This window comes from Carassius gibelio, chromosome B24, assembly GCF_023724105.1.
Source record: "Carassius gibelio isolate Cgi1373 ecotype wild population from Czech Republic chromosome B24, carGib1.2-hapl.c, whole genome shotgun sequence".
In the NCBI taxonomy this organism is placed as follows: domain Eukaryota; kingdom Metazoa; phylum Chordata; class Actinopteri; order Cypriniformes; family Cyprinidae; genus Carassius; species Carassius gibelio.
In genome coordinates, this window is record NC_068419.1 from 22572782 (window position 1) to 22588156 (window position 15375).

Genomic DNA, 15375 nt, shown 5'->3' on the forward strand with positions numbered 1-15375 from the left:
GGACAACAGGAGAGGACAGACAGGTGAGGGAAGATGAATGACATAGACAGGTTCTGAGAGGAGGATTAACACTCATTAAAGCTCTGTGCAGCGTGCAGGAGACTCACAGACACACATACAGGTATGTCACTGAGAGAACTTTACACAGCTTATTCATTACACACGTCAGTGCCTTCCATGTCTTCCAGTTCATCTGCATCTGCATCAGCATCACTTTATTTATTTGTCTAGCTTTAAATGTTTTCATTATTAAAGGAAGTTACAATAAAATCTGACAATCTGAGGGTTTAATCCATGCACACGTTTGCTTTCACTAGTTAATAGAAGTGGTCTTGCTGTTCGATAAAATAATTTAAAAAGTGCTTGACATCACTTCCTGAATCCCTTTCAGTGATTGGTTGGGTCTGGTAGTTCTCATAATGTCATTGGCAGTGGATGAGACAGCAGGTGACCTCCCCGTGAGGGATGTGGGCTTGAGAGCGGGGCTGTTAACTGTCCTCACAGGTGTGCATAGAGCTGTGTGGCTTTTTCGGTTAAAGATCATTTTTATTTCTATTTTGTTTCTTTAAATGTGCGGAACTGGTCTAGATTTTCTTTTTTCAGATACAGATCAAGACACCAGAAACTGGAGAAGACCACCGCAGGTATTCAAAATAAAGGGTAAGGTGTCGGTCAATACAACAATCTTGAAAACAAGCACTTTAAAAATGTATACATTTCAGAAGGGATCTCAAAAATGTCTCAAAAACTGTTCTCAAAGTCGGAGAACTCAAACATTCTCACATCTAAATTATCTGAGCTATGCGATCCTCTAGTTTTTAACTTGTGTAACTATTCAATACTCCAAGTTAATATAAGCCACTATAATTGTGAGCTACTTCTGCAGTATCCTGAGCTATAGAAGAGCAGCTTCTGAGCAAGTACTGTAAACAGACCTTTGGGTCGATAAGTCTCTATGTCTTTATACAGATCGCCAGCGATTGTTCAAAATATCACGCGAGCAGCTGGAGGACCAATGTCTCCATCTACAGGAGGAGAACACACTTCTCAAACAACACAGCCGCACACAAGAGCAAAAACTACGCAGGTAAGCCTACACACACACTAACTAACTGAGCCATAATACCAGGAGAAAGTTTTGTCCTCATTTCCATTCATCTCATTTGACACAACTTAGAAAGGATTAGTGCTTTAATGCAAGTTTTGTCTATTTGAGGTTGTCAACAAAACTGCTGCGATTGAAGCAAGGCCCTTCGTCTGCTGGGAGGGATGGAGAGCTGGAGGACACGATTCAAGAGCTAGAGGCTAGAGTAGCGACTCTAGAGAGTCAGAAGCGGGCACTGCACAGCAAACTCAGTTTAGCCAAGCAACACATCTTAGACCTGGGCATCAGGACACATAACAGGCCACGGACAGGTGAGGAATCACTGGGTATGATAAACTGGTAATATTGCTGTATTGCTTGTTTGAAGTGGTGGCTTGTACATACAAATAATACGGCACTTTGAATGACTTAATATGTCAGTAGTTCTGGGAAGTTTTGGGAAGTCGTGGCCTAGTGGTTAGAGAGTTGACTCCTAAACTTAAGGTTGTGGGATCGAGTCTCGGGCCGACAATACCACAACTGAGGTGCCCTTGAGCAAGGCACCGAACCCCTAACTGCTCCCCGGGCACCGCAGCATAAATGGCTCCCCGGGTGTGTGTTCACGGTGTGTGTGTGCACTTTGGATGGTTTAAATGCAGAGCACAAATTCTGAGTATGGGTCACCATACTTGGCTGTATGTCACGTCACTCACACTTTCAGTACTAAATCAGTACTTAGAAGGGTGTTTATTTGGTTTTGTATTCCAGAATTGATTCAGTCTCTTCTCTCTCTTTCTCAGGGCGAGGTGTGGATGGGGACGGAGGGGTCAGACGAGCTGCCCAAACCGCTCCTGCCCGCTATGGCATCAGTTCACTGGAAGACTCCAGAGGAGATATAGACAGATTGTAAGTTGACCTGTGGGTATGTGTTTGTGAATGTTTTTACAAAATATAATATATACCATACAAATAGGTTGTTAAACTTGATGTTATGTTATGAACGGAATGATACTTTTTGTATAATCTAAATTTATAAACTGCAGTTACGAACTGCAAACTTCGTAAAAAAAAAAAAAAAAAAAAAAATTACACTAAAAAGTCATGACCTGAGTAATAGTGATGGTCAATACACACACACAAAAAATATTGTCCTCAATCTTTCTGCCTCTTTTTCCTATGAATATGCAGACTTGCATTACTCAGGTTTGTTGGATGTTTTTGTTTTTACATTCTTTGTATTTCTGCAAAAACACAGTATATAGTGCCTTGCTTCATTTTCCTGCAACTCAGCAAAAGCACACAAAGAAAGTACGGAAAAAAGCAAAAAACATTAAGAATATTTGAGTTCTTTTTCTTATGGCAGAATTCATAGACCTCTGCAATGTAGATCTGCTTTCACTCAAAAAGACTGATAATTTATTTAGCCTAAAATAGACTTTATTTAAGTATATATTCCTGATGACAAATCATTTGCTAATGCAGTGTATTACCTTGCTTGTGCTTTGTTGTCCATAACTGGTTTTTACATCCACGTTTCTAATTTTCCAGCTTGTTTTTTTTTTTTTCAGCAGATCTACAATCATAGAAAACCAGCAAGGGAGGGTGGCAGAGCTGGAGCTGTCTGCTCATTCTCTCAGAGAATCACTCAGAGACAAAGAGAAAGAAATTGAAGGTATCGTGAAAGACCTGCGCAAACAACAAGCCGATGGACACAGGTAGGATAGAGCTTGTAATAATAAATAGTTTATTAATCAGTAGTACATTTAAAATAGCCTGGTCAATCACATCTAGTGTTCATGCTCATACAGTTTCTATTCAGAATCAGTCAACAACACAGCATGCATGTAACAATTTGTATTCTTCTTCACAGACTCATTATAAAAGATAATGTAGATGTGATAAGATTGCAGAAGCAGCTTTCTGAAAAGAGCACCTCCCTTCTGGTCCTTCAGGAAAAGTTTGCTGCTCTTCAGGAGGTGAGCCATAATACCAAGATCATAGTGATCATGAGTCTTCCACTTAAATCATTGGTGTAATGTCTTCCAAATAATATTTCTGCCTTAAAACAAACATCCTCAATCCTCTCTATAATTGTGCTCTTTTTAAGGCTTATGAGAACCAGCTGGAGGAGGTAAGCTTAACCTGAAATTAAACATTTCCCAAATTTTGCATTTTTGACTTTCTTCATCACAGAAAGTATCATACAAACATGTACAAGGTCTGAGAATAATATTGAATCAATGTGGTTCTGTTTTATGTTTTATTTGTCTTATATGGGCAAATATACTGTAGGGCCAAAGGTCTTTAAAAGAGAGTCAAGGAGCACTGCTGGGGAAGGTGGAGGAGCTGAGTGAGCTGTTGAAACAGGAGAAGCAGAGAGTGCTGACGCTTGAGGGCCAGCTCAATGCTGCCACACTTTCACTGCAAGCTCTGGGGGAGGTACTGTTTGGCTTGCACTTTTGCTCTTTTGTTTTAAGTTTTTGTGTTTGCAGTCTTTTACTAACATCTGTTTTTCAGCTTCAGGAGAGGGTTTCAGACCTGGAGGGGGAGAGGAACCTCCTGAAGAACAGCTATGATTCACTTCTGGAGTGGTGAGTGTTTCAGGTGGAAGGCAGGGGCATTGATGGGGGGACAATCAGGGATAGGTGATTCCATAATGTTGCATGACCATGCCAACCACTTTTCAATTTATGTCCGTCAAAACAAAATAATGGCACCAGTCGGCTCACTAGCTGATGTAACTGATGATTTTGGAATATATATATATATATATATATATATATATATATATATATATATATATATATATATATATATATATATATATATATATATATATATATATATATACACACATATATATATATATATATATATATATATATATATATATATATACACACACATATATATATATATATATATATATATATATATATATATATATATATATATATATATATATACACACACACACATATATATATATATATATATATATATATATATATATATATATTTTTTTTTTTTTTTTTTTTGCATAATATACAGTATGTGCGTGTTCTGTGTACATTTTTATGTATACATAAATACACAAACATACAGTGCTTATTGAAAATATTTAAGTCTATATTTATTTTCATATAATTTATATTATAAATAAATATATGTAAAATATAAACATAACATATTTTTCTGAAATATATACAGTACAGACCAAAAGTTTGGAAATATTAATATTTTTTATGTTTTTGAAAGAAGTTTCTTCTGCTCATCAATCCTGCATTTATTTGATCAAAAATACAGAAAAAACAGTCATATTGTGAAATATTATTACAACTTAAAATAATAGTTTTCTATTTAAATATACTTATAAGAAATAATTTATTCCTGTGATGCAAAGCTGAATTTTCAGCATCATTACTCCAGCCTTCAGTGTCACATGTAACATCCACTCTATCACATGATCATTTAGAAATCATTCTAATATTATGATTTATTATGAGTGTTGGAAACAGTTCTGCTGTCTAATATATTTGATCAATAAAAGGTTAAAAAGAACTGCATTTATTCAAAAAAGAAAATTCTAATAATATATATTCTAATAATATATTTGCTTTACTATCACTTTTTTTATCAATTTAACACATCCTTGCTGAATAAAAGTATTGATTTTATTTAAAAAAAAAAAAGAAAGAAAAAAAATTACTGACGCCAAATTTCTGACCAGTAGTGTATATTGTTATTGCAAAAATTTTATGATTTAAAAACATAGCTTCTTTTTTTTTCTTTTTTTTCTTTTTTTTTTCTTTTTATTCATCAAAGTATCCTAAAAAAGTATCACATGTTCTGAAAAAATATTAAGAACCGTTTCCAACTTTGATAATGAATCATCATATTAGAATAATTTATAAAGGATCATGTGATAATGATCCTAAAAATTCAGCTTGCATCACAGAAATAAATTATAATTTAAAGTATAATAAATTTAAAAACAATTATTTTAAATTGTAATAATATATCACAATATTATTTGATCAAATTGTAATAATATATCACAGTACACATACATATATTACGCAAAAAAAAAAAAGAATATATATATATATATATATATATATATATATATATATATATATATATATATATATATATATATATATATATATATATATATATATATTTTTTTTTTTTTTTTTTTTTTTTTTGGAAGCGATTAATTGTTTGATAGCACTTTTTAAAATGTAGTTTATCACAGTTTATGATTGTGCAAAAAGCACAAATGTTGGCATCAGTTTGCTATGCTCAAACATCAACTATAAATGTAGAATACAAGATAATAGTGAAATCACAAAGAGAAACTGTGAAATCTACCCAAAAGTCAAGAAGTCAGATTTAAAAAGGAAATAAACCAAAAAAATCTTCTCTAATTTTCTGACAATGAAGCATATATAAATTGGATATAATGTTATTGAAAAGTCTTTTTATATAATGGTATAAAATATCATGCAATCATGAAAGTGTAAAATTAATGATCGTTTTGAAGGCCTAAAATTTGTTGATTGTTTAAATTCACTGGTTTCCTCCATAGCACTATGTCTGTACAGAACCATCAAGAAGGACAACATGATAAAAAAGACAAAAGAAGTGAACAATATACAGAGGAGAGTTGGAGAGAGGATTTATGGAGGCTTGAACAAAGACTGGAGGAAGAAAGGAAAGAAAAGCAAATGCTGGAGCAGGAGAAGGAACAGATGAGACAAGAGAATGACCAGTTTCAGAAGGAGAAGGAGCGAGACAGAGGTAAGACTCATGCATTGCCAGACTTTCGACGAGCAGCATCACTTCTCAGCTTATTCTGGAAGAGCCCATCGTAGCAGCTTTAATGTGTGATATTGTGTTTATCCTGTAGAGACTCCTGGACATTGTGTAGTCAACATGACATATTGGATTGTCAATATGCTAAATATATCAAATGTTCTTGTTCTTTAACATGTTTAATGCACATCTTTTTAATAAAATGAATGTGTTTCAGATATGGTTACGTTCCTCAGAGAAAAACACGACTGCTTGGAGCGAGAAGTCCTGCAGCACAGGCAGGAAGTCACATCTTTGCAAGAAAAACTGGACTCTGTTACAAAAGTAAAATTTGCTGTCCTGGGCTAAAATGTACTTCTCAAACAGAATCTGGGGTCAGACATTCAATTCATTACAATTTGTATATCAGTATATCTCCATATAATGCGCATATTCTATTTTTCCTTCTCTATCAGGAGTTTGATATGAGTGTGGAAGATCTGAGTGAGACTCTGCTGCAGATTAAGGTAAGATGTTTCATTTATGTTTAGATACTTCAATATATTTAAGCAGCTATATAATAACATTTTGCTTAGCTTGTTTCATTCCCTCTTTTTGTTTCTTTCTTTATTTGTGTGCTCTTCTCTTAGGCCTTTAGAATTCAGCGGGAGACTCAAGGGATGATGTGTTTCTTGAAAACAGACGAAAAGATAGAGGAAGCGTCAAAGGATTTGACTGCAGTACAGGCTTCATGTGCAGAAACTGTTTTGGAACTCCAGAAAACAAGGGATTTATTGTTACTTCAGCATCGACTGAATGCTGACCTTCAGGTACACACACATTTGCACTGAGAATGCGGTATATTACAGCTGTTGCATATATTGCTCAGAATATTGCTCTTTTCATTCCACGTGAACCAAAACATCAACCATCACACCAACAGTATTTTCTTTTATAGAACGAGATGAAGACAGTTGTGGAAAAATCTGAGAGAGAGAGGGAGGAGAATAGAAGGAGGGCAGGTGAAAAAGACAAATTGCTGAAAAGCAGAAGTCTTCAAATCAACAGTTTACAAGGTTAGAGGTTTACAGTATATAAGAGATTGGGGCTAGATGTCCCAAGTAGTAATGATGCTTGTTTTATATATATATATATATATATATATATATATATATAGACTATATTGAAAAAAATAAACCTATACTGAGAAATATTGAATACAGTACATAAGACATTGACAACTAGCCCCGTTCTCCCCTTTTCCTCTATTTCCAGTTAATAATACATGTATGATGACATCATATTTTCATCTATTATTTTAGCTCAGCTCAAAGACATAGCATACAGCCCTAGAAACTATAAGCAGACCATACCCCTGCAGTACACCTGGACAGGGCTGGAACAAGAGTCAGTCAAGCCTGCTGCAGAGGGCGCTATAATCACACAGCTGCGTGGAGGAGAATCTCTTCTGGAGGTCCATCTAACAGGAGCCACCTTCACACCTCTGGGATTGAGACTCATGGGACAATGCACAGGAGATCACCAAGGGGTCGCAACATTCTGCACCTATGGGTTCCTCGACTTTGAAACCCTCTCAACTTCATTAATATCAGGTGGACAGCCAAATTATGGCTTCACCTCGCAATACGCCCTCACTGAGTTCGACCTGGAGAAGCTCAGGGTTCAGGGCGGGTCCATCACTGTTGAACTGCACCAGGCGCTTGGAGGGGTGCAATTTATGACCCGTGGGAGAGCAAGGATTTCTTTGATGGGAGCTCTACAGCGCACGGGTGAACGAATGAATAACAGAACCAACATCACAGGTAATATAAAATATGGTCAGATAAGCTTTGCAGTAAAACAGCTTCATATGCGTGTGTTTGATTTGGCATTCACTTTTATAGCTCTTCATTGCAATAATATTTCCCATTGAATTTTTAAGATCACTTTGTTCTTTCTTCTGCAGGAGCTGAAGGGGAAGTTATAGGAATCCTTGAGTTTTGGGTGTGTTTACACCCTCAGGTGGAACTCACAGGACCTCAAATGGAAAGAGCCACTAGTAGAGCAGCTATGAGACACACCAGAGGTTCAGAATGGGCTCATGGTGAACCAGAGGTAAATGCCATCACATACCACATGGTGGGGACAGGGCTTTTTAGGAAAGTCTTGAGAGCTTGAGAGTTCACACTAAGATGAAAGTTCTATTGTTTACTCACACTTTCAAACCTGCCTTTGTGAAAAAGAAGTACACTTCATACTACTTTTAGAGTATATTGATTTTTTCAAGTGGCACTTGATTTTAGTTAGCTGAAATTTAGAGTATTTTGACCCATTTACAGTAAGTAGAACATCTATATTTTTCTTAATGTAAAAGTATACAGTGAACAGTAAGTCCAAAAATGCTAAAACAGAAAAATAGAAGCACCAAAAGTGCCGTAACAATAGTTCCTAGTAGTTTTAATGTGCTTTTTATCATTTTTGGAGGACAACAGCCCTTGGTCTTTTTATGCTTTTACTTTATGAAAACAAGCAGCTTAGAGGCTATAAACATTACCAGTTGTATTCCAGAAAAGTGGGAAAGTCATAGTTTGGGAAAACTAACTATTAACTATGACTTTTGGTTTAATAAACTCCTAATTGCTATTTATAAATTGTCAGTAAGGTGGTTGTTAAGTTTATGCAGGGGTAGGATTTTAGGGACATATAATAAGGTTATGCAGAATAAGGCATTAATACTGTATGTTACCCTGGACCACAAAACCAGTCTTAAGTCTCTGGGGAATATTTTTAGCAATAGTCAAAAAACATTGTATGGGTCAAAATTATTGATTTTTCTATTATGACAAAAATCATTAGGATATTAAGTAAAGATCATCTTCCATGAAGATAGTTATACATTTCCTACCATAAATATACCAAAACATAATGTTTTATTAGTAATATGCATTGCTAAGAACTTCATTTGGACAAATGTAAAGGTGATTTTCTCAGTATTTTTATTGTATTATTAATATAATTTTTTGCACCATCAGATTCCAGATATTCAAATACTTGTATATCGGCCAAATATCGTCCATTCCAAACAAACCACACAGTACATCAAAGGAAAGCTTATTTATTGAGCTTTCACATGATGTATAAATCTCAATTTCGATAAAATGACCCTTATGACTGGTTTTGTGGTCAAGGGTCACACATCAGCTTTATAAGTACTAATACACAACCAATATGATAGGCATGCTAAGTAACTAGTGAGAACTGGTTCCTAAACTAAAGTGTTACCGAATGTACTACCTCAAACTGATAAGCATGTGATTTGTGTGTGTTTTGCAGGAAATATATGATTATGGTGTAGGGATACCCAATGAACTTGAGGTGGTACTGGAGCGCTGTGTGGGCCTCAGTACCCACTGGCCAGGACTACTCCCTGATGCATACTTAACATATCGCCTTTATGACCTACCACCTCATTCTACACCCATAATTCAATGCTGTGTGGATCCTGTCTTTGAAGACTCAGTGAGCTATCCATTAGCTGTAACCACAGATTTATTAGAATACCTGAATGTGGGCAGCCTGTGGGTGTATGTGTTTGATGACAGCGAGCGTCAGACTCCTCCCACATATTTGGCAAAGACGCCAATCCCACTACGAGCCCTTGCAGCTGGCAGACCAATCAGAGGTAATCATTCCGATCAGGATGCAATTAAACAGTTTAAATAAAAATATATAATTGGGACATCAGTCAAAAGTTAGGAATAATTAAGATGGTTTTAATGCTTTTGAAGTAAGTTTCTTATTCTCACCAAGACTGCATTTATTTGATAAAAATACAGTTCCAAACTGTTGCACAGTAGTTTTTTACAAGGATCATTTATATATATATATATATATATATATATATATATATATATATATATATATATATATATATATATATATATAAACAGTTATCCGAGATTCAGCCAAGAGAAACAAATTAGCATAGTTGCATCTCTCTCTCTCTCTCTCTCTCTCATGACCAATATTCATGAAGACAAAGGTTAACTGAGGTGAGTAATGTTTACTTTGTTCCCTGCTCTCAGGCGATTATGTGCTTCGAGATCCTGCTGGCAGTCCAAGAGGAATGGTGAGGGCCACTCTCAGGTGGAAATACCCTTTCCAGTCACCTGAGACACCCTCAAGAGAAAGAGAAGTAGAAGAGAAAGACAGAATGGTTCCCAGTGTTGAGGTTTCACAGAGACCCATTGCAAAGCCCAGGGTGCGTATCTGTGAATGACAATAACTTCCCACTGTATTTCATTCACACTTCCACATTTCATAATTTACTGTAAATCAAGACATACTACATACAAATATAATACTAAATGCACATGTAATTGTTAAAAGAGACATCATCAATGTTGTTAACTAATAACTGACCTCTTATAACATTTTATTTCAACTGTTTCATCTATTTGAATCATCTTAGTCATTTGCATTTTATAATATTTTGAATATTTAATTGAATATTCTATTTGATATAGAATATATTGAGTTTGTTGTCATTTGAAGGAAAATCATTTCACACTGCTCAGACATTCCACGACCCAACAAATGCCGATTGGGCATGTTCATTTGGGCAAAAACAAACTCCAACTAACACCAACTGGGGTAACACACCGATAAAACAAACTCAGACAGATTAGTCTGTTGGCGTTTGTCGGTGCAGTGTGAATTGGCCTTAATAATCCAGAAAAATATAATCGCTTTCAACTTAATTTCAGTCTCAGCTTCGGCCTCCACCAGAACATGGAGTCAAGACCACTGACACTCAACCATCCACAGCCATTAGAAGCCCTCAAAAAGGTTCATTCACACTTCCATCGCCATCCATACAGGTGACTGAACCCACGTCTTATCATCGGAAACCTCCATCTAGTTTGGCTCAACCTTTAAGATCGGTTAGACGGAAGCAACACCGCACTGCAGCGTTGAACATACAGGAAAAATTGAAACCAACAACGGCACCTTACCTGAGTCCCGCCATGTCTATTAAGTCTCAAAAATCCAATCGAGTGGACTTGAAACCATCGACCTCAGTGCCGAGCACCCCTCGCAGCCAAAGGAGCTATCGAAGCGACTCGACACAGGTAAGGACCTGAGAAAGAAATGCAACAAGAATACTTAGTGTCAACTGAGTAATGAATGTCAGTTTAAAAGGGTCTTCAATGTATTTTCTTTCGAAGCAAATTAAAATGGAAGAGGAACAAGAATATGAAGATCAGGAAGATGAAACTGAAGACAGAAGTGAGATTTTTCCTCAGAAGTCACTTATACATTTCACAAATTTCAAAACAATGAGTTAAAGCTTAACTTCTTTTTACCTCCTATATCCAAAATAGCTCAAAATGACATGGATGCCCTTCAGTCTGATGAATCAAGAGATTCAAATGGAAGTGACGTCATCATAATCCCTCACCCACCAAAACCACATAAAAAGGTGATGATCATACAACTGACTGAAAGACAACAGACATGTTATATAGAATAGAATGTCAAACATTAAAAGTTTCTCAATAGGGGATTAAAGCTTAGCTGTTATTTTCCTAGTAGCTTCCGATTAAATCTACTAAAAGGCAGGTTATATGACTAAAACCTTTTTAGTCATTTTCAAGACAAATCTTTACCTCAAGTCATTTTCAACTACAATAAGGAACAAATCATGTTACAGTGATTCATGTCTACAGTAATTTAATGACTGAACACTATAATACTATGTAGTTAGATTTTAATTTGGAGAATCATTTTTATCAGTTATTATGACAATTCAAATCGTCTGTAGTGCCCCTTGTGGCAACTCAAAGAATGCAACACACACTTCTTTTGCATTAAATGCATTGCACTATTAATTGCTATTTAAACATTTTGAAACATTCTGTGAAATCCAGCTGGCGTTCATTTACTCGCATAGAGTATGTTTCTGGTCTTAGATGTAAAGAGTAGGTATTATATAATAAAATCAAACATTTGTCTTTGTGTCTCACAGGGAGACAGACTCAGAGTGGAGATCCTCTCACTTTCTTTTAACCGCTCTTCTAGTGTTGCACTTGACCAATCAGTGCATCAGGTATATGTGGAGTACCGTCTCCTAGGTATTCCCATGGAGACAACAGAAACACCCATGTCCCTGCGTAAACCAACAGATGGGGAGGAAATACATTATAACTTTACACGAGGTAAGGTCACAAAAGTACAATGTGTCTTAAAAGTGTCTTACATGTCCTTTAACATCACTCTGTGTAGACAGACTCACATTGGCCCAAACGTTCATTTAGCTTTAACTGTATATTGAAAATCAATTATGTTTCCAATTTAGTTCATTTAAAATATATTAACTTTAAATGCAATATTGGAAACATAATAAAGTACTTTACATTTATCTGTGGAATGTTATATGTTTAAGATAAGTGCACTTCTTTTTAAAAAATTTACTTAAAAGTAAAATATTTAACTCAACATTATTACAAAGGGCACTTTAAAAAATGTACTTAAGTGTGTTAAAAGTGTACTTTTATTACTTTAATAAAATTGGCATTTTATTTTGTTAATATATTACCTGCAAGTACAGCTTTATTATACATTTCTCGCAAGATTTGAAGTGGGCATATTTTAAAATTAACCACACTTTTTTTTTCACAAAGGCATCATTGCATTTAACAATTTAATATATTAACTTGGTATTGATGTAAAAAAAAAAAAAAAAAGTGATAAAAAACTAACACATAGTAATCACTTCATGTTCTTTTATATGTTATTATCATCAATAGTTATCCATGTGGATAGCATGGAAGCAGCTCCCTTGAGACATTACCTCTACACCATGCTGGAAGGTACAGACCACAACCAGGGCAGGTAAACAGAGCGAAACTGAGAGATAATGATAGATATAAAAATATTATGTTATATTATATGCCATTTCATGTGGCAATAAAATGAAAAATATAAAAAGATCTTCTAACCTCTATGTTTTCCCCCCTCAATCATCCAGGTTAAAGTTCACAGTAGTCAGTGAGCCCATGAACGAGCAAGAAGAATGTAAAGATGTAGGATATGCCTACTTGAATTTACAAGAACTTCTGCTGACTGGAAATGATTTTATTGAAGAACAAATCAATGGTAAGATTCATTCATTATGAAAAGAGAATTTTAAAGAGACATTTAAACTTTAAATAAATGCAAGACTTTGTGTTTTTCCTGTCTTTCAGTTGTTAGTGCGGATGAAGAACAGGATGTGGTGGGAAAACTGAAAGTATCTGTAGAAGCTGCACAGGCTCTTACTGGAATCTATCAGGAATATCATCTGATTGTGGAAAGGGAGAGAGGAGGACCAATAAATAGCACAGAGAATGAGGAGGAGGAGGAAAGTGGGATACAAAAAAACAACGAGTTGCATGTGGTTGATTTTGAAGTTGATGAAGACAGTGATTTCTGAAGACATTTCTTCGGAACATCTCCAGCCTAAAGTTATGTTCAAACCAGGCCAGTCTGTAGGGAACATTCCTTTTTTTGTACTAACTCTACAACATCCAAAATTTCCCTCTTGCAACATTTTCAACCGTTCAAAACCTATGACACTGTCATGTTTAAATTATAGAAAACATGAATGTGGTTTAAGTTGCTAAATGTTTTAATATAAAAAAATGTATACAAATATAGAGCTCCCTATCTGTCAGTCACTACTAGTTATGTCATGAACACATAGGGGTTTACTTGATAAACTGTTAAACTTGTAAATCATTTGTTTTTGTTTTTTGTATGTCTTTTTGGAGATGGTCTGAAATGAAAGCGAAGGTGAGATATTTAAAGTTTTCCTGTGTGACGTTGCTTATTTTGACTCATTTTAATAGTCTAGTATTTGACGATTTGTGAGAGCTACTTTCTTTTATTGTGTTGATGGTGTCTTATTGTCTTCTTTTGTGTTGTTGACTGTATCAGTGATATATTTATTACGTTCTATTATATTTTTATTTATGCTCCTCAGCATAAAACCTGAATAAGTGCATGCACTTGTCATCTATTTATACCCGTATGCACTGGGAGTGGCTCAGGAATGCAGAATCCACTAATCAAAATTCACTGTTGTTTTCTCTGAAAGTCGGAGTGGACTGGGGCTCTCAAGTAAACCCCCATGTCATCACAACATAACATCTCCATTCCCTCCATCAGGGAACGAGGGTTATGTATGTAACCAGGATGATATTTTAAGTCTCTTAACCACAGTCAGTAAAACAACATAAAAAATGCAGAAGGAAATGAGTGTACAGCCACAATAATTTAACCAAAACATTATGTTTTTGATGGCGCAGGATAAAAGTCACTAGAGAACAAGTGACTGCACATATGTATAAAATATATGCTGTACTGTAAATTTGAAGCTTTGAGCAGATGTTGGAACAAAATTTCCATTAAAAAAAAAAACAACAACAAAAAACCCCAGTGAGAATTGGATACATGCTTATTGAAATGATATAGTTTATTTGAAATCATGTGGATTGGGTTCCAGTGGTTTCACTTGTAAATAAACAACTCTGATTGTTTTTGTTTATAGCACGCAGAAGCTTCAAGCTTTTAGACCGAGATTGGATCGAGTCCAGCATGTGCTCAATAACCAACCGATATGATGTCATTTCCCGTATCCCCTTGGTGACATCAAGAAACTTCCTCCTTTAGAGAGGAACCTCATACCAATGACACTGGTCAAGTCCATGCTGCATCTTTCACCAGCCTCTTCTGCTTTCTCTTGAGGTTTTGATTGCCCCATCTGTTTAAGAGTTGCTAAATAAAGCGCTTCTGTTCTCTAGAAAACAACAGCCTGGGAAACTTTGAAATCCGCATTAAAATGCAGCAAAAGGTTTTGGCGTTTTATACAAATGAATGTAGTCACATTTTATACATTTTTAGGCCTCTAAATCAACATGAACAAAAAATTTTAAAAACCCATTGTATAATCTTCTACATGGCTTCTGTCATCTGATTGATAGTTTATACTTTTTTTTTTTTTGCATGTAAAAGTCCTTTTAGAATAATTATAAAACCATCTCCCTTTATGTTGATATATATTTTTTGCTGTCAGATCTTTACTGAATGCAAGAAGCATTTTTTTAGCATTCAGGCTAACATTTTCTACCTAACATGGGTTCTCTGGGAATTGAACCCACAACCTTGCGCTGTGCTTTACCACTTGAGCCACAGGAACACTATTTTATTTTATTTGTACAATTCAACCATCAATGTGCTTTTTTGGCCCACACAACATCAACAGCTCAATTGGTAGAGCACTGCACTATGAAGCACAAGGTTGGGGGTTCGATTCCCAGGAACACATGATATGTAAAAATTGATAATCTGAATGCGCTGTAAGTCGCTTTGGATAAAAGCATATGTTAAATGCATAAATATTATTTGGAGATATGGAGTGACAACTGATATTTATATATATTTTTTTACATTTT

General features: G+C 35.3%; 1 protein-coding gene across 1 annotated transcript; it reads left to right on the forward strand.

Annotated features, from left to right (window-relative positions):
* Positions 1-419: 419 nt before the first annotated feature.
* On the forward strand, positions 420-14876 carry rpgrip1 (RPGR interacting protein 1). Its single transcript, XM_052595826.1, has 26 exons — positions 420-504; positions 970-1087; positions 1217-1416; positions 1885-1990; positions 2273-2287; positions 2656-2799; positions 2955-3060; positions 3192-3215; positions 3377-3523; positions 3602-3675; positions 5676-5887; positions 6120-6226; positions 6358-6408; positions 6532-6711; positions 6840-6957; positions 7204-7704; positions 7848-7996; positions 9215-9563; positions 9967-10142; positions 10648-11013; positions 11110-11170; positions 11266-11363; positions 11910-12099; positions 12691-12775; positions 12912-13039; positions 13129-14876. The coding sequence occupies exons 1-26, from the start codon at positions 420-422 to the stop codon at positions 13353-13355; spliced, it is 4017 nt and encodes a 1338-aa protein (XP_052451786.1). The 3' UTR covers positions 13356-14876.
* Positions 14877-15375: the final 499 nt, after the last annotated feature.